Genomic DNA, 21,126 nt, shown 5'->3' on the forward strand with positions numbered 1-21,126 from the left:
ATTATTATTATTATTATTATTATTATTATTATTATTATTATTATTATTATTATTATTATTATTTGCTGTCATTTTTATTGGAAGTTAACTTCCTTTTAGCAATACGGTTAAATCCAAAAACTGGTTATCTTTGTCATATACCAAGTATTAGTATCCATAAGTATGTTAGCATTGTGAACAGCTAAGATGTATGAATAGTACCTGTATCCTATAGATATGATTACTGAACTGTTCATTTTCTACGTGCATTACTCCAGATAAAGCGACTAGTGATATTTGTGCACAAATATACGCAGCGATAAAGTACTTGCTCTAGTTCTAAATAAATACCCTATTTTTTTACGTACTAAAATTTCATGTACGCATGCATATGTATATATATATATATATATATATATATATATATATATATATATATATATATATATATATATATATATATATATATATATATATATATATATATATATATATGTTTATATGTATATATGTGTGTGTGTGTGCGGCATGCGTCTGCAACCTCATCCCTAAAGACTTGTTAAGAAACTAGGATGGTATACCTTTCAAGATCAATCCCTCCAAAAATGGGTGACAGTAAGTTTCACAGAGGACAATAGATGTAGGTGCAGTCACGGGTTGCGCCAGGTTTAGTAGGCCTTACTGACATAAGGCCAGAGTAATCTTTAAAAAAACGAACGTTGTAGGTGAGTCACCAAAGTAATGTTTAAATATGATACAGTATTAAGTGGGAACGATGAAAAGAAACAGCAGGATGGTTGCAAGGGGGAAAATTATGAAGACAAATGGAAAGCAGGGAAACAGCTACGAATGTTTTATGGATGGTGGAAGAATGGAAGCAGTTGATTTGTTGGGTATTTGAAAGTAGATATAACGGGTGATGATAGAATAAAAGAAGAGGTCAGTCATAAAATAAATGAAGCAAGCAAGGCAGCAGGGTCTGTGCACAGGCTAAGAAGAGATTTGAAGTGTGTGTGACAGGTAGGGTGAGAATGTATGAAGGTGTTGTTGATCCGACTCTCTTCTTAAGAAATCTAGGTTGGAAGGTGAATTCAAATGAAGACGTTGAAGCTGCTAGTTGAACTATTTGCGTAGAGTAGCTGGCACAGATTGAATTGAAAGTATGACAAATGTGGAGATCCGTAGATGTGGTAAAAAGGTTAGCATCAGTGAATGGACGGAGCAGTGTATTTTGAGACGGTTTTGTATGTTATTGAAGGAAAGGAGGAGGACAGCGCTGTGAGAAAAGTGCATAATTCAGAGATGTTAGAAGGTGGATGGAGAAAAACTTGGATGGTGTGAAAAAGGTATTGGAAAGGAGGGCCTCTGTGTCCAGGATAAAGTGAGTTAGGTGGTGTAAGTTTTTGCAAAGATAGGTCATCCACGATTTATTTAAAGTGTGAATATTACAGTGACTTTTTATTGTTTATTCTCCTTGGCAGTTGCCTGCTTGAGGCAGTGACACACACATACATATATATATATAGATATAAAGAAATATTTAGGTACAGTACTATAGTAGCTTCATTCTGTATACTTATTTAGGTGTTATTGTTAAAAAAGGCTCCCCCTGGTCCGGAGGACAGTTAGTTTAACTCGAAATTTGTTATTCATAGTCTGTCACTGTAACAAAAAGACGTGGATACGCTCTGCAATTTTTTGTATAATGCTTGTATAGACTTAGTGTAGTAAGATTCGACTTTTGTTTTATATACTTAATATTTTTCTCACTTTCACGTGTAACTCTAATCTGTATTATTGTTGTTTTCAGTAACTTAAAATTCGTATCTTTTCCTTAACCTCCCAGATACAAAAGCCTAACCTTGATTGACCCAATGGCGACCAGCGATCCGGACCTTCCGGAGCTGACGACCTTACATGTTATTGTGACGTCAGGATGCGACCACACTCCACACCTCAACAGCGACCCCAATTATGAATCGTGTAAGTGTACCTATATTTTCTCTCTCTCTCTCTCTCTCTCTCTCTCTCTCTCTCTCTCTCTCTCTCTCTCTCTCTCTCTCTCTCTCTCTCTCTCTCTCTCATAAGTAGCCTACATATATTTTCACGTATTCGTACATATATTATTAATTTTTAAAAAAATAAAAAACATTGTTCGGAAATTGCTTTAATTCATATATAAAATTATTTTATTATGACGAATTTTCATAAATGCTAACAGTCTTAGAATGAGAAAATTCCTTAACGCTACCACTTTTTTATGCACACACACACACACACTTATATATATATATATATATATATATATATATATATATATATATATATATATATATATATATATATATATATATATATATATATATATATGTGTGTGTGTGTGTGTGTGTGTGTGTGTGTTTGTCTGTACGAATGGGTGTGTTTGTGTTAATGAGATATATCTGCCATTTATTTTCAGATGTCTTAGATATAGCCGTTGTGGGCGGTGTCCAACCAGAAGGCGAAGACGAAGAGCCCGTCGAAGGGAAGGAGAAAATCGGGGAGGGCGTGGCGTCTATTATGGCCAGTACAGTATGGGGCGCCCTCAGGGGCCTGGAGACCTTCTCCCAGCTCGTACATCTAACAGAACCTCAACCTGGGCAGGTACCAACGCCAGAGCCTTATCAGCCTATGGTAAGTGAATCCCTCTCTATCAGTATTTTTGGCAGGGAGCAGAACTTCACATACGAACTCCTCTCTCTCTCTCTCTCTCTCTCTCTCTCTCTCTCTCTCTCTCTCTCTCTCTCTCTCTCTCTCTACACACACATCACACACACACACAAACGAATAAAAACACGCAAACAAGCAGACAGTTAAGTGAACTGCTTAACTGAATATCAGTTACGATGCCGATTTTAAGGCAAAAGATTTCGGTGCTTAAACAAGAAGACAGTAAGCTAAGTAGCTCGGTGGTAAGTAGTGCACCAACATAAGTACATAAATACACGCATATTCATCATGGAGCCTTTTTTTTAATATGGGAGTGGTCTTAGATTGAAAAACACGTCAACATTCACTGCCAGTGCCACGTTCATCCTTCTAACTACTGCATCAGGGCTAGATCCTTTGTTTAGAAAACTTCCGCAGCTACAGCCGCTCCGTATACCCACAAAGACTGTACTCTCCGCTTCTCGCCTGCCAGTTTCTTGCAGGCTTTCTCTCTCGCTTCCTGGTCATTAAAGCCCTTCCGTTCCAACGCCTTTTGCTCCTTTCAGCCAGCACTTTCTCGATCTCCTCCTGTTTCCTTCTCGTAATGAGACAGCCTTTTTAATGACCGTCGTCGCGTTTTCTTTCCACGTGCCCGAACCACTCAGAAGGCTGCAGTCCTTCATTTCACTTCTGCTAACCTTGTATCACATCTTACAGTTTTTTATCTTGATTTATAAAGATAATAATAATGTCAATATCAGACTAAGGAAACGATAATATGAAATAAAACCTAAATGTCATTAACTTTCAAAGCGAGATTCCACAGAGTAGAATGCCCAAATCTGGGAAAAAGACGAGCGAAACAGCCAAAAAGTAAAGTTAAATAAACAAATGGATCATTATATAGTGATTAAAAAAAAATCAGTGGTATAATTACAAAATTAATAAGGCAGTATTAATGATGCTTTCATTTATTTCTTGAAACATAAGTACGGAGGGCGCTATTGAAAATTGCTGATTGAAATAGAGCCTACGGAAGAGACTAAACAATATTATGTCTTCCGGTAACAGTTTAAAATTCTAAATACTAACGATCGTGAATTAAGAAGTGTTTTATTTTTTTATAAGGTCTACTGGCTTGCGAACACAGGAGATATCGTGAAGGGGAGTTTGAACAAGTCTGGACCAGTGTCTTTTGTCATGGGTGTCCATATGTAACTTGTTAGATTTAGAAGGCGCCACAGATGGGACCCAGTTGTTTCCTGTAGTCAAATAAGTTGTCAGGAAGTAAGTTTCTAGATTCGAGATACTTTCATAAGGGCGCTTAGCAAAACTATTTTGCAATTTCGGAACAGAGATTGTTTAGTACAATTGCCCTCGTTTGACAACAAAACTGCCTACCTGTTTGGAAAACAAAACCGAGAAAATGTGTTGAGTTTTAGAGAAAGATCCCAGACATCGAGAAAATTAAGAAGAAGAAAAAATGGGAAACCGCCATCTTGATCTTCTCACCTCAGCTGTCTACATATCTTAGAAAACTAATTCCTTGCAACATCTACACATCATTCCATGGAGATTAGGGTTCAATAACTCCTTCATATAGGCAAACGCTCTCTTCCATAGTTTTTGTAATTTATTATGTTATCAACAGTTAAAATTATGAATGTATAACTACAGACTTGAGAGAGGTCAATTTTCTAAATTTCTGAATGCATAGCGAAATAGTCATATAATTTCTCGTATGTTCTGTTTAAATATATTTTCGTTTAAATAAAAAAATATAATTTATTTATTTATTCATTTTTATATATATATATATTTTTTTTTTTTCTTACAGTACCGACTGAACGCCACTAGGATCGAGGACGAACCAAGATTCCCGCACAGAGGTTTACTTCTGGACACCGCCAGACATTTCCTTCCAAAGGATATCATGCTTAAGGTATTAATATAATTATCTTTGTTTACCCTTGCATAATGGAAATTTTCTCTCGTTTTCTTTAATTAAGGCTTGATCGCATTTGGCTCGTTTTCTTTGATTGAGATTATGCCTCGACCAAGGTCCATCAACATTATGATTATAATAAATGCTAGAGACACTGGAATTTTCTGCTGCACAGATATACGAATCTGTTTTTGTAAAACTTCAAGAATTCCTTTGTTATTTTGCAGGTCCTGGATTCCATGGCGTGGAATAAGTTGAACGTCCTCCACTGGCATATCGTAGACGACCAGAGTTTCCCTTACGAGTCGAGGATCTTCCCGAACTTGACACAGCACGTAGGTTTAATTCGGTTTTTTCTTTCTTTTTTCCTTCACTGTTTATTAATATAAAGTACATTGTTAGCGAGGCCATTCCTTTATCTTTTAGAGTCGAGCGATAATTTTCCGAAGGATATCATGTCTTTAATTAACGCAACTGTTGAAGAAGATAGTTATGACTTTTATATTTTGTCAGATTTTTAAATATCCTATGTACTTCTTATTTTTATCCTCAGCATACTCCGTCAAAGCAGACACTCAAAAGGGCGCCTCGAAATAAAACCTCTCAAGTTTGTTCTTTGGTTATCACCAATACTGTTTTGTTGGCGCCGCAGTCAAAGACTAGGAATGTTTTTAATCTTTTTAAAAGTCTTGGAGCAGATTTTTCAAAATCTGGGAGTGTTACTCTTAAACCGACAAGACACATGAATTACAGTTCCTCGAATGCTGAGACTTGAAACTTCGGCGACCTCCTACGATCGCCCTTTTTCTTACAATTAAACATTCTGTTTTATCTCCATTGTTTTTCAGCTGTTTCATTTCCATCCATTTATTATTCATGAAATCACAGTTGATTTGCAACCACACAGAATCAGTGTCCATATTCAGTTCCTTTCTAATCCACTCAGTCTCTTCGTTTTATATTTTACGTCCCACATTCACAACGTATTGTAACTGCTGATTCCTTAGTTCTGTGATTCTCAGCAATTCTGCTTTTTTTCGTTATTTACATGGGATATGCAAGAAAAAATAAGAAAAATAAGCCACAGTTGAATACAGTAGAATGAAATTGAAAAAGTCATATAAATAATTTTATATGTAACCTTCATTTGCAGGGAGCTTACACTCCTCGACACGTTTACACTCAAAGGGACGTAGAGGACCTCGTGGAGTATGCCCGGTACAGAGGTATTCGCGTCATACCCGAATTCGATACCCCAGGACATGCTCAAGGCTTTGGAAAGGCCTTCCCTCGTGAGTACTAAATTGCAACAATTTTTTGACCGTACAAATAACTTACAAAAGTAAATTGACTTTTGCTGGTTTAAGTCAGTGTTATTAATTTGGTTTAAGCCTGCGACTTCAAAAATTGAGATGGACTGGACAGTTAGCAAAAACGGGAAAGAGCCGTTAGCAAGAAAAGTAGTAGAAATAGAAGTAGTGGAGAGGATTCCTCTCATATGTGACCCCCTTAGAAGGAAAAGTTAATATCTGGACGTTGACGATGGTCATTTTGCGCTTTATATTTTGTTTAGAATCCAGCAAATTTCTTTTCTCAATTTCAAGACAATAATTTAATGAAATACTTTGTGTAAGGAAATCATAGACTCCAAAAAGCTTAGGCAGAGCATTATACATTAAGTCCAAATAATTAAGAAGGGTGAAAGTGCAGAGGAGCATCATAAAAGAGTTGGTCAGTTGGACTATAAAGTTTGAAGCAAATAAAACTTTATAAAAACGGCAGTTCTAACGATCTTAAGTCTATTGACGTATTCCTGTTTAAAAGCAGCATTGTTAGAAACTACAAGGAAATATTTGTGAACCTGATCCCTTGCTTCTGTATCCCTTGAGTGGTATTTTTAAGTTGAAAATCTTGGTCTTGGATGATTACAAAGCTACGGAAAGGGTCTGTTAAATTATCAGTTTTTCTGGCTTAAAGAAAGCTTTCTGAGACTGCAATATTTTTTTTCTTTTGCTGCAATATTTTTTTCTTTTGCCACTAGCTGATCAGGGAGGGGTTTCATTGTGACTTATTAGGTTGCAGCAACCGTATATTAGGTTAGGTTAAGTTCTTGCGCCCAGCACTTGTTAAAAAAATCACTGGCGTAAAAATTAAGACGAAAACAAACCCTAAATAATTACATATTGACTTGCTCTCTTTGGTTACCTAGGTGGCTATTGTGGGCATAATGGTTCTTCCATGTAGGTCCAAAGAGTTCGTGCATTACTGTTTATACCCCGGAATGCCTTCTTCATTACGTACAATTAATGCCATTTTGTTTTTTTATGTGGACTAATTGAATTTCAGTTGCACCCTTTTCTTGTCCAGAGTGGAATTTGTTCTACGACTGGAGGAACTATTCCTTGAAGGAAATATGTGAATAGTATTTGTGATATTGATTAAATATATACCCTAGGATGGTTCTAGTAAATAATGGCAATGATATGCATTTATGTTAGCGGTGTTTTACGTTCTTATTAATCATAAACACCTAATTCATCAGTTTCTGCATATTTTGCGAATATCGAAAAGCTTGGCTGTCATAGGGGCGGCAGTTTTGCCCGTAAAAATGCAATAACAGTATTTTGTGAAATGTGAAATGCGGTTGAGCGCAACGTTAAAAATCGCGCCATTGTCAAATACCAAGCATTACTTTGATTAGCAACAAATGATAGTTCTCTGATGGCGGGGGTAATATGTCACGAAAGCTAATCGAGTAAGAGTGAATATCTTATCTTTGAAAATTTAAATTCTACAGATCTTTTGACCCCCTGTTACGGCGATGGCAGGACCGCCGGAACTCCTCATTACCCTTACCATGCAGCTTATGAGAACTTCGATCCTACCAACCCACAGGTAAGTAGTACTGTGTATATATATATATATATATATATATATATATATATATATATATTTATATATATATATATATATATATATATATATATATATATATATATATATATATATATATATATATATATATATATATATATATATATATATATATATAGAGAGAGAGAGAGAGAGAGAGAGAGAGAGGAAAGAAAAACAGATGAAAAGAGTATATATATATATATATATATATATATATATATATATATATATATATATATATGTAGAAGAAAAAAACAAATGAAAACAGAATTCCTAATCCGATTACCCTTGGGAAAATAAGAGTGGATAACGATGACGTAGTGCATGTATTGACTGTATATTTCTAACTGTTTTTACCTTTAGCAATGGATCTTTGAAATGATAGAGCAGTATTTGGTATTCATATAAATATCTTGTATGAAAATATTTTTTTTCTAATACAATTTATTCATATGAATTTCTTACCTTTCATGGTACATTATCTGATAGTTATATTCTTTTTTTAATAAGAGTTATTATTATTTAATGGATAGTTCTTTATTAAAGCCTTTGATTAAATTACCTAATCATAGTTATACATTGGTATTTATTATTTTATGTTTAACATTATTTACTCAGTTTAATTACATATGGCGTTATTATAGTAATTTTTGCATATTGTGTAACATACATAAAACTCAAAGAATTTTATTGATTAATTCAACGTTATAAACAGACGTCACAACGGCAATGACCGTCTTTGCCGAAAATTTGTAACATTTTACAAAGTGATTTTTGTTTATCACAAAAAATAAATTTATAAAAATTCGCCAATAAAACTTCTTAAATTTATGTAGTACAAATGTTTATAGGTGAGAATTGTTACCTTCTTTATTTAATATTCCAGTTAATCGTTTTCAGCCATAATGACCAAATCATTTAGTCTACTTGAACAATTGCCTGATAGTTGATCGTTCACAGGTATACGAGTTCTTGAAAGCCTTCTTGGTGGATTTGAAGCACACCTTCGTCGACGGATACATCCATCTTGGACTGGACGAGGTAGGTGTCATCGCTTAAGTATTTATCAACGCACACACAAATATATATACATATATAATATATATACATATATATATATATATATATATATATATATATATATATATATATATATATATATATATATATATATATATATATATATATATATATATATATATAATATATATATATATATATATATATATATATATATATATATATATATATATATAGTATATAAGAAGGAAAGGAGGAACGAGTATTATATAGCGTGAGTATAGATTTATACGTGTTCATTATATCAATATTTAATTAAAAGTTATGTCATAGTTATAGAATGAATTGTATCTTATAACTTTATTCTATTATAAAAATATCCGGATTGGATTAGAAACCTGTAGGGAAGCCAATAAAGTATTAATGAATCTTATGTTGTGGTACTTGACACTTTGCACCTTGTTGCAGGTCTTCCTGCCCTGCTGGTCGAGCTCCCCCGTCGTCAGGGCCTTCATGGCCCGCCACAACTACACAGAAGTGCGGCAAGTGGAGCAGCACTACGTGGAAAAGGTTCTGGATCTGGCCCACCTGACGCCCATCAACTACGTCACCTGGCAGGACCCAGCTGACAGAGGAGTCCAGGTAAGTAGACGAAGGATTACCCATGTAATAAGAAGGCATCGTGCTTACCCCATACAAAAATGTGAATAAAAGCACGTTAAAAGAAAAAGAAAGAAAGAAAGTTGATTGTTATTTATTGTTCTTTCTTATTCATTCCTCCTTTTATTATATGGATTTCGTTTTTTCTTCGATCTCTTTCTTTCCCTCTTTTCTCCTTTATAATCATATGCTATTTATTCTCTTTCTTGTTTTATGATTTACTAATTCTTTGACACTGTGTACATTCCGGATTAAACGTTGATTTACTTAAACGAAGCCTTTCCAATGTATAGTTATTTCCAATAATGTTATCGCATGGCCCTTACCCGTGTTGGTTACTCTTCTAAATGAACACCTCCGCCAGGGTTGTGTTCGGTTCGGTTGGTTTGTTTGTCTCTCGTTTTATTGCCAGAGATGCGCAATAAAAAGTTATATGTGGAAAATTCTACCAAACGGTAACCTCATAGCTGACAACAAGTGAACAGATTTTAAGAGAGAAAGGAATGTGGCATTTTAGATAAGGGACCTTTTTAGGTGTGGATTACTTAGTTTAGCGGAACAACTTTGTACCTCCAGTAACTTTGTCTATTTGACTGAGTCTGAGCGGTGCAAGAGAGGTCTTCAAGGATTTCCCTAGCCTCTTGTATTTCATAATCAAATATTGTTTTTCGGAATTCGGTGATAGAACATTTTATTTCTCGCCAACAGATGGCCAACACCAGCGTCGTTCAGGTCTGGAAGGACGTATCTTTGGCCCCAAGCAACATGAAAGGATGGCGCGAGTACGTTCATGACCTGACGGAGAGAGGCTATCAAGTCATCCTCTCCTCCTGCTGGTACATCAACTACATCACCTATGGACCAGATTGGAGGAACTTCTACAAGTGCGACCCTACTGATTTCCAAGGTAAAGGACGATTTCATTTCTTTTCCTCTGTTCCTTATCTTTGGGATCGGAAGGCAAGTTGTTGCATCATATCGCAGGATATAAATTTAATTTTTTGCCAATGGTTATTATTATTATTATTATTGTTATTATTATTATTATTATTGTTGTTGTTGTTGTTGTTCAACCAGGCCCCCGAGTTGAACTTCTCAGCTTTCATTGGAGTGGCCTTTTTCTGTCTGTGAACATTATCAAGGCAGCCTCTAATATATATTTTTAATATTTGGGATTAACTTACCAAAAATTTTCCAAAAAAAATTTTGACATTTTTCGAATAACCGAGGGAAATTTGAATGTTATAATTTTGTGTCATATTTCTTATCATTTATCTCTACCTTCACTTGTTCTTTAGTTTATTATATTTGGAAGACTATTTTCTTTTGCAAAATTCATACATCTACCGTAGTGCATTGCCATATCATTCAGTACCTTTGTGTTTTTTATATTAATGTGATATACAGATGATATATGCTTCTAATAGTGTTGGTATCATACAAAAATCCTAAAGGTGGTTGACGCATTTGGATTATTATTCTAACGAAGAAGCTACTTTCAAAATCTAAATAAAAGTAGTGTCCTTCACGGTAAAGCATTTTGTTTCACTTTTGTGCATCGGTGGATGTCAAAAGTCTTCCTGATAAATATGTCTTCTTTTATCTCTCCAATCATATTCAATTCAAATCTCATGCTCCAAAATTAAGGACAATAAGCCACACCCACCAGCCTTGTAAACTGGCAACTCTGAATACCTAGTGGGATGCCTCCTAAATTTATGTATTAACAATCCCAAGTGAAGAAATACTTCTTTAAATAATTGCTTCATTTCCATATGAAATAAGTTCTGAACGTATACCACAGAAATTTCCTTACAGATTTATATTTTATTCAAAGACGTGCAACGAAGCCGAGTGAATGGCTACCGACTAAAACAGCCTGAAAGATAGTGTTTCAGCTAAAATTCTGTTTCTTGGTGTTTTACTTTACAGGAACGGAGGAGCAAAAGAAGCTTGTGTTGGGAGGTGAAGCAGCAATGTGGGGAGAATATGTCGATGCAACCAACCTCTTACCTCGACTTTGGCCCAGAGCCTCTGCTGCAGCCGAGAGATTGTGGTCCCTCCCTCTGTCAGAAGCCCCTTCAGTAGAAGATGCTGCCTTCAGACTAGACCAGCATCGCTGCAGAATGCTAAGGTGCTCAGCTTTTTTCTAGTTTCTTTTTTTTTATTTGAATGAGTTAAAAGAAAGCTACTTTTCTAGTGATCATAGGCATTGTTTTCGCTGTATATTATTGAAGTAGGCACCTCTGGTTATGCTGTTTTGAATTGTTATGTAGTACACAATCATAAAATTATTGTCAGATTTTATTTTGTCAGATCTTGGACGTTACATGTGTGTGTGTTTGTATATATATATATATATATATATATATATATATATATATATATATATATATATATATATATATATATATATATATATATATATATATATATATATATATATATATATATGAATTTATTGCTTGACGTACATGTACATAAAGCTTTATACCAGTATACAACTTAAGAAAAATACTGAAGGCAATGTGACAAATTTAAAAGAAATAAAACCAGAGTTCAGAATAGTAAAACTAGAAACTGCATATTACAGTAATAAGGCTTAAAGAGAAAGAGTAGCCTAAAAACAAATAAACTGAATCCTGCAAACTATGGAAGTAGATGTGATTTTTTTTTAGTGCCCGAAGACTTGTGCATCACTGATTGCAATTGAGGAGTGAGCAGAAATTAATTGGCTGAATTCAGCTAGTTAATCTGATTGTTTTGCTTTATGCCATATGATTTTCACACATCTCATCCTAATGGGTGGGAATTTAAACAAAACTAGGTCATTAATGAATTGGTAGTTGGAGTCTCAAGCGATCATGATAGATATGAAATTGAAGATTGAACCATTCTTTACTTAGGGATATTCCAAACCTGATTGAAGTTCTTGACAGGATTGATGTTTGTCATCATGTGAGCAAACCATATCTATTTGTCTCCCATAATTCATTAAGCTGAATTCCAGGGATTTATTGGCAAAGAGAATATAGATCCGGAAGCCATTTAGCACATTTCCAGACAACTTTAAGGAATTTCTTTGGTTCATCTCAATGCGTATAGTAAGTCCTTTCAGAGTTCAATGACCTCACTGGTTCTCAGAAGTCAGTATGTTTGGACAGACCCATAGACACTCATAAATCTGTGTTAAACTTATGTATCCCGGAAAATGGGAGACCTGTTCCACATAATGGTGACAGATGTCTCCAAGTTCAAAATATCAGATTCTGTAGGGTAGCAACAGCTTATAGGATGCAGCTTACCCCTGAAGAAACTGATGCAAAAGTTGACACCACTTAGTGACCCTCCAGTCATTATTAATGCAACGCTGGTTAGCTTTGACAGAGGACAACCAAGAGAAAGCCGCTTTCATTATGAATAATGGGAAGGCCTGGTTCAGCACAGTGCCCATTTTCTTAGTAGGAATGCCCCAGTATCCACCTATGTAAGAACTTTTATTCACAGGCACATCTTTTATACCAACATGTAACAGGACAGTGAAGTTCAAAAGGAGAGAGGTCACATCAACTTGCTTTATGTTAGGTGCTTTGCCAACAGTTCACAGCCTTTAAGGATACAGGCTAATTGGCATGGTGCGCAGCAACATGATTTCCTTAACACCATTCCACCAGAAAATTTAGCAGTTAGGTCCTATTCTGAACAGGGACCCAGTATGCCACCCAGAAAACCAAGGTTATTTATACCAGACCATTGCTGTTTAGTCACAGATGCCTTGACCTTAACAAAACAAGTTATTCCATAAGAGTTCTTGCTATACTGAGCTGTGTTAGATGATGATCTTTTCATGGTTGTTTTTCTATTTTCCTATACCTGTTTCTCTCTTGTTCATTTTGTTCAGGGTTCTGATGGGCAATGTCTTGACATCCAACAGTATAAATTTAGCCTACCCTGGTCGGCCCTCCATGACTGTAACAAGACTAGTATTCTGACTCTGTTACTCCTGATTGACATTCTCAGTTAAACTGTCACAATCAAAGGCCATCCAGTTGTACCATTCATGGAGATTGTTTTTGGAATAAGTATTGACAAGGAATCTCACACGTAGAAAGAAATCCACCACAGTAATTCTCTGCAAGCACAAGCAGGAAATGTTCTGTTCGTGCCCAGGGGTTAGCTCACATTTCTCCACATCTGGAAATCAACAACCAATCTTTCTTAACCATACAATGATGTTCAGTTCAACTCTATCCGAAAGCATGTATATAAAAAACAGCTCTCTTATCTTCCCTACATCTAGAACTGTTCAACTTTATTCGAAAGTATGTATATAAAAAACAGATCTCTTATCTTCCTTACATCTCACCGCTGTTCAAGTGTAAAGAGTGATGTTCCACCTCGAGAGTGGAGCATGAAAAAAACCCTTAATCGAAACCCCATACCCTTTGGGGCAAAACAGTGACTTATTCAAGGTAGTGGTCCTGTGTGTGCCTCTTCTAACACAAATCTCACCCAGAAACAGTTACTATTCCCTACTGGAGCAGTGTGATTATGGGAAGAAACTTGACAAGGATACTATCTTGTGTCTTTTCCAAGCTATCAGGAAATAGTGTTGGGGACAAAACCTCCACTATAAGTTTCTGTACATCAGGTAACTACCAATTCACCAGAGGCCATAATCCATTTACTATCACCTTATTGTTTTGAGAAGTAATATGTAGGTTGCAGCAGTCAGCATTGGTAATGAAACATCATATCAGCTATCTAGAGTCAATGTCCACTTGGAAAGGGTTATGTCCACCATTTTTTTCAAAAAAACTAGAAGATTTTTTTCACACAACAACCAGATTAATTGAATGATTACTTCCCTTGTCCATTATGTTTATGAATTTCCTAACTATTATATCAAATGACACTGTCTCCCATCTCTGTTACGCACATGTGTCATATAGGATGTAGGTCTTTTAAGTACTCGTACACCACTGACACATCTTCATTTGTTACCTCAACACTCGTGTCATACTCCTTCAAGTTGCCAGCTTCTCAAAATGATTGTGTCTCTACTGACCAGACATCCTTTATATATTAGCTGTGGGAACCCATTACCTCACTATTCCTTAACTCGGAGTGTACAGTACTCATTTAAATTTAAAACAAAATGTGAATATTTAAGTTTAATGTATCTCAAAATATAATACATAAGGTTTTGTGTCCAGGTCTCTTTTTGTGTCCTCAATGACTGAACCCCTCTTTCCAACATTAAAGCTACAGTGAGTGCTAGTTGTTAGAATCATAACACCTGGGCTTGGTGAGAATCACTTAATTCGATGAAAATCTCATGTGAAAAATGGTTTAATTGACATTTTCAGAAGCATAGTTGTTTGTATCATTGTATCGTTTAAAATGACTTAATTTATTTTCCTCTTTTCCAGACGAGGTATTCCTGCACAACCAATTCTCAATGGCTTTTGTGGGGAGTGGGAAATCCCACAAGTAATAGAAATGTCTACACCTCCACCACCCACAACACCATCCACATCTTCCACAAGCACTACTACAACTACCACAACAACACCGTCCCCACCGACTACTGCTTCCACTCAACCACCTGCGCCACCATCTCCTGAGACTTCAGCCACAACTACTACTGTGGCACCACAAGCAACTCCCCAACCAGCTGTAGCAACTCCATCTCAAACTGCTGATTCTGCTGTACCCCAGGAAAACCTGCAACCGGACCAGAATAGTCAGCCTGCTGCAGAACAACCAGCCCAACCTGTTGCTGCTTCTGTTCCTGCTCCTGCGCCTGTGGCTCCTGCTGCTCCAGAATCAGTGCCTGAAATTGTGACTGCTGCAGCTGTTCCAAGTCCACAAGCAGCACCTTCAGGAGATGGTGCAACGAACACCATGGTTCAAGATACTCCAGCTGCTGGAGGTGCCGCCCCTCAAGAAGTACCCACTGCAAACGAGGCCCCTGCCCAGTCTTCATGAAACTAATGCTTGTGATATAATAGCATGTCTGTGACTGCTTAGCCTATCTTGTTCATTTACATTCAAGTGCTAATGGAAAATTGCCCGTTGGATAGACGTTCAGAACTGTGGAACTAGAGGGATTTGATCCGTTTCAAAGTTGATTTTGAGCAATTGGAAAAGTAAAAACGTTTTCATTATTCTACACTTTTGCAAAGTGTTATGAACATGATGCCTTATTCACTGATAAATATTGGTTCGCTTTTTATTTTATTTGTAACTTGGAAGCAGAGGTAAAATGGTACTGATACGCTGATAGACAGTTGTCTGTTAATCCATTAGCTACCAACAGATTGTGATAAATATAGACCTAGTAGAGATCCTCCTCAAAATGTATCCTCGAGTGTCCTCTTCAGGAAGGAGATACTGCATACTGCATACTGTCTGAGACCTGGATGGGATCATAACCCATTCACACCTGTCACATAAACCAGAGTAATTCTAAACTATGTCAGCTGTCTCTAAAGTTCTTACCCACTTATTCTTTCTCATTCATTAAACTTATTTAAGTATCAATAAAATTCAGTATTCTATAAAAAAATAAAAAAATTGTCATTTTTTTTTTACATACATGCTTCTCTTGTAGCTTATGGGCCCATGGAAACAAGGAAGAAAGATGTGTTAAATATCCGTAAAAAAATGTCGTTGCATTATCATCATCACCGTAGTTGTTATTATTATTATCATATGTATGAGGAATTTACTCTGTCAATATAAGTATTTTTAAGTATCTATTCTCAGATATGTTGAGTAAGTTTCTCTAACTTGTTCATGCAGTTACTCAGAAGAATAAGTGTATATTGTGAAATGGTGCACATTTTTATTTTTGATTCGTGCGTCTAGGAATTTTGTCCAGAGGTTGAGAAAAGGACCAGCGATAAATTAAGCAGTATGCCAAATGCATCACGGGACATCTGAGTCGCGTGATGTGTCTTTCCCTTGTCCCATACGCGAATGGTTCATGATCGACTTTTGATCGAGAATCATTCCTCTCTCAATTATGTTAATTGTTGTGTTTTTTATATCAAGGTATTTGTGCATTAATTATTAAACTCACTGAATCTTCATCGTTGTGTTTTTTCTTTATTCGATACGAAAGTTGTCGTTTTCCAAAGTGGTTATGTTTGGTATTGTCTATGAGTAAACTATGCACTCGCACAGTAATAATTGTAGGCTAATTGAAATCCTTGCTTTGGCTTACCGAGCTGTTATGATTTCTCTTTTCCCGCTTCGGTAATTCACTACCTTTATCAATCATAGCTTTTTTTACTCTTACAGTTACGCGTGCGTAAATGAACAAATATGTTCGCCATAATATTTATCTGGAGAATCGCACGTAGTTACTGCCATTGCCCTGTTTCAGCGTCCTTGTTTTCGTGTAAATAGAACCTCCTAATGTAAACAGTGCAGTGCCTCACGAAATAGCTTTCGTTTTGTGATTACCGGGAAGTTTTTGGAGAAGTGATGAAAACCAGTGACGCGTATGACGAAGCAAGATGCATACTTGCAGTAACAGCAAATTTCGTCCTTTCCTAAATAATGAGAGCTTTTAGAAGTGTGATTGCAATTGACATTTAGTTTGCATGTTAGATTCTTTCTAAAATGGGAGTACGTAATCTTGTGATATTATATTGAAACTCTTTCCGACCTCGCGGCAGGTGCAAAAACGCTTCTTGTTTTTATGGTGGCCTTGATTACAATAGGTCCGTGACAAGAAATGGTTACTAAAAAAAATTATGTATGTTTAGGAGGCAGGCGCCATACAAATAGGATAAGTCAGAACCTAAGGGACCGAAAGAAATGCTTTGGATTTTTTTTTTTTTTCTTGATTTTTAGGGAGAAAAAAATTATCATTATTTAATGACAGTGATAATCGGGTGTATGAAGATAATAAAATGAGTAACCGTTCAAGAAAGGAGATTCGTTTGTGTAACACCATCATCTTGAGGAAATTGGCAGGTGTATTATATAAAGTAGACCAAATTCATCACACGGAGACGAAATCGTTCAAGTGGAAGTTACAGCATTTTTGTTGAGTCTCGCCGTGTTACGAATAGAACTTACTTCACAGCCGAGAGAAACTACAATAACTCCTTGAAGAGAAAACTTGAAGGAATTACTCGGCCTCATCTGTGGTCTGGTAAAACTAAGGTATACTTAACTTATTGAACCAAAATGGCATCATCTATCTTTGGGTCAGGCTCGTCTTCCATTCCACCACTACTAACAGATGGTAGATTGGTTACTTGCTGTAAGGAAAAGGCTGGACTGCTTCATCAAACTTTTGAAGCTAAGCAATCAACTGAGAATGTCCCTCTCCCTGATACTCGTCATCCTGAACCTATTACAAAATTTGTATTTCGCTCTTGAGATGTTAAGAAAATTCTAGATAATCTTGATAGCTGGGGTGGAGAAGATTCTGATGATTTCTTCTCTTTGTTTTTTTAAACAGTTTCTAGTGTGTTGTCTTCCAAGATTAGCAGATTCTATAGATTTTTATGCCGACGTAGTATCTTTGCGGATAAGCGCAAGCTTAGACTTGTTTTAAGCAACTGTGTCAATATGTGAATCTAAAGAATTGTTAGCTGATGGTCAATATGCATATAGGAAGCAGTTAGGTACTTGCGATGCCATTTGCAAGTGCAGAGTAATTCAAATAGATTTTACTGTTGCTTTCGATTTAGTAAATCACAAGACGCTTATTTATAAACTTCAAAATCTTGGAGTGGGCGGATATGTTTTGGGATCACTTCAAGATTTCCTTACAGGTAGGCAGCAGCGAGTTGCTGTGGACGGGATCGTTAGTGAACCAAACCCTATTTTGTCCGGAGTTCCACAGGGAAGTGCTCTTGGTCCACTGTTTTTTTTTTTTATTGTATACAAGTGATATGGTTGTTGGCCTGGGAAACAAGATTGTTCAGTATGCCAATTTATTGGCATGGTCGAAGAAAGATTGCTTCATTAGACCATCAGCCAATCATAACCAAAGATTTATGAACGTCAAGACGAAATGAAATTCACAAGTTCCCGTAGAAGTTTGACTGCTCTATGACGCCTGGTCACAGGTAAGTTTTCTTCAGAAAACCCGTTTTGTTGATTGAAAGATTATTTCTTGTGGTTTTAAGACATAGTGCTTAATTCTGGGTTTTACAACTTAAATAGAAACGAAATTAGGTGGTAAGTATGAACAGAATGATAACAATAAAGGAAAGATATGAGTGAATTCTAACATGATGAAATATAAAGCGTGAAGCATTGGAGTAATTTCATTGACAAATTATAAATGTTGACGTACGTGGAAATCTTTTGATCTTACGGGATATTACTGCTGTGAGATAGCGTCAGTGTGGAAACAAGAAGAGGAAAGTGTGTCGTTTGTAGCTTATAAAGTAGGGAAATGGCAAGTAGTTTTATTATAGAGGGAGATTACTTCAGGATTTGTAATTCCTGGGTTTTATTTTTTTTTTTTTAAGCCCAACAACCAGAAGATGAAATCATAAATTTCGAAGCTATTAGTTTTGAAAGGCAACTTTGATTATAATTAAAAAAAGTCATCATTATTATTATTACTTTTGAAAATAATAACGTTTCAACGGCATTCAGCTTATACAGTCTTTTGTATTGTTCTTCATGCTTTTTCTCATTAGAAGGTAGATGACAAAACATAGCCTATTTCCAAAGGACATGAAAGATATACTGGTGCCGTTATCTGTCTATTTATTCTTATGTTTAGAACGCTTGTGCGCGCGTCGAAACGTGAGTTAATAAATAAGCTACGACAGCAGTGTATCTTAACCTATCCTTTGGGAATTTGTTGTATCAAGTACCTACTGATGAGAAGAATAAAAAACAATACATAAGATTCTGTATAAGCTGAATGCCTTTGAAACGTAATTTGTTGGCAATAAAACTGCCCTGAGAGTGGGACCCCATCATAATATTATTATTAAAAGGGGTGGCACATTGACAGAATTCAATTTATGATGCAATTTTTTCATTCAAAAGATTCTCTTGTCTGTGGGACTAAGATCTTGTAGTAATCTTCCATTATACATATTACTTAGTGAAGGCTATGGACACTTGCATGGGAACTGTTTTACTTGTGAAAATTTACAGTAAATAGAATCACAAAGTAATACAAAGAATATACAAAAACTGCTTTATTAAAGTTTTGCTATACCTGATATGGCATGTTCACAAAGTGAGACGCTTTTTTCTGGATTATAAGGAAGTGGATGGCTGTATACACGCCAGGATGGATGGTGGGTGAAAAAGCGGTCGTGATGGCACAGTGGTAGTTGCATTCATCAAGAGTCAGGTGCTAATCATTGATTGGTTAACATCTGACCTGTGTGAGCCAAACAATTGACTGTTGAAGGTACGCTTTTGAATCCTGGACTACTATCATACGGCTGGTGTACACCTCGTGGCTTCCCGAGTGCCAAAAACAGGATTATCATCATAATGAGATGAAAACACATGTACACAAGCTTTTCAGATACTTGTAGGCTCAAGAAAGTCACCTGAAGGACATTCACGGGTTATATGTCTCACTATATGAAATGCTTCAAGGGAGAACAAATGGTGGCTGTCAACTGTATTCTGACTGGCATCTGTGGTAGATATATATATCAGGTTTGCAGGGTCATTATGAAGTTGTTGGATTCCTCACAGAATCTCCTGATGGCACCCTCCTGAACACGGACGAAATTCGCTTGGAGAGGCACATCATGGCCATACTGATGTAGTGGCGGGTATCCTCAGATGGGGCTTTGAAACTGGTAGACCACAGTCATCTTCCTAAAGGGTATCTTGAACAGGTGGGGAGGGATTTTTTTTATCAGAAAGATCTGATGTTTTTCAGAGCCATGTCTCACTGTTTATTGTGGCATTTCAGGCACAGGGAACTCAATGGGGAAACCCAAGTTAATAACGATTATTCCAACTGTAACACTGACAAAGATATAAAATTCTTCAGTGAATAGTGCACCCCACCACACTCCATCAAGAAAGGATGCCCCAGATACCAAGAGGATGAATCATTATGGGACGTCAAATCTTCTAACCTTGACCAGACAGTGTTATTATATATCACATGAATAAAAAAAAAACGCAGAGCCTCCTACTGAAAAGAAACCTCTACAACTAGCTTTGATTCCCTCAAGTTGACAAACTTTGTCTACCAGTTCATATCTACTCAGAAAGTAGCCATTAGCAGACACTGTAACGAAACTGACACATACTGTACACTATCGATCTGGCCGGACCCGATTGCTACCATAGATGTCATTGGCAGCACTTAAGACAGCCACCAAATGCACTTTTGAAGTGCTTAATCTATTGAGATAAGAACCCTCTCCAAACATCACACAGGAACCTTTCTCACTGCCTAAAAGCGTTTGGAAATCCCGTGAACAAGTGACTACATATGGCAGTGACAACATTCCTGATTTGGACATTGCCCATCTGGCAAGACGACCTCTGGAAGCTCAAAGCCCCATTCCTGCTTTTAGATGATCGTCCAGACTTACTGGCTTACGTGGTTTAGATATCTATACTTCAGCGACGACACTCTGACAGTCGATGAATGCAACCACCATGATCTTTTCTCGGCCAAATCATAATCTGATGCAGCAGCAACCATCTTCTGTTGCAACTATGTCACATTGGATATGGTAAAATGCCAACGAAGCAATTTCATAGTCCTTGTAACATTACATGCCGGTATCATTTACTATGAATTTCCACAAATAAACAGAAAAAAAAAAACCCTTATGAGTGTCCGTACCAGTCATTCGAAGAACTTGAAATCTACAATATAAATTTAACGTTCATACAAGATATCATTTTTAATGATACATGAATAAGAGACAGTTTCCTTACCAAGT

The 21,126-nt window shown here is 36.3% G+C and overlaps 1 protein-coding gene across 3 annotated transcripts in view; it reads left to right on the forward strand.

The window, feature by feature from the left end:
* LOC136844867 (beta-hexosaminidase subunit beta-like) overlaps positions 1 to 16,305 on the forward strand; it is a 167,879-nt gene extending 151,574 nt beyond the window's left edge. For all 3 annotated transcript variants that reach the window (XM_067114127.1, XM_067114125.1, XM_067114126.1), the window contains exons 4-14: positions 1,826 to 1,962; positions 2,438 to 2,652; positions 4,505 to 4,609; positions 4,840 to 4,947; positions 5,766 to 5,904; positions 7,410 to 7,507; positions 8,489 to 8,569; positions 9,017 to 9,190; positions 9,917 to 10,115; positions 11,141 to 11,342; positions 14,641 to 16,305. In XM_067114127.1, the coding sequence (XP_066970228.1) occupies positions 1,826 to 1,962; positions 2,438 to 2,652; positions 4,505 to 4,609; positions 4,840 to 4,947; positions 5,766 to 5,904; positions 7,410 to 7,507; positions 8,489 to 8,569; positions 9,017 to 9,190; positions 9,917 to 10,115; positions 11,141 to 11,342; positions 14,641 to 15,199 (2,017 nt within the window). In that variant the 3' untranslated portion in view covers positions 15,200 to 16,305. The remainder of the gene's footprint in view (positions 1 to 1,825; positions 1,963 to 2,437; positions 2,653 to 4,504; positions 4,610 to 4,839; positions 4,948 to 5,765; positions 5,905 to 7,409; positions 7,508 to 8,488; positions 8,570 to 9,016; positions 9,191 to 9,916; positions 10,116 to 11,140; positions 11,343 to 14,640) is intronic.
* Positions 16,306 to 21,126: the final 4,821 nt, after the last annotated feature.

This window comes from Macrobrachium rosenbergii, chromosome 13, assembly GCF_040412425.1.
Source record: "Macrobrachium rosenbergii isolate ZJJX-2024 chromosome 13, ASM4041242v1, whole genome shotgun sequence".
NCBI lineage: Eukaryota > Metazoa > Arthropoda > Malacostraca > Decapoda > Palaemonidae > Macrobrachium > Macrobrachium rosenbergii.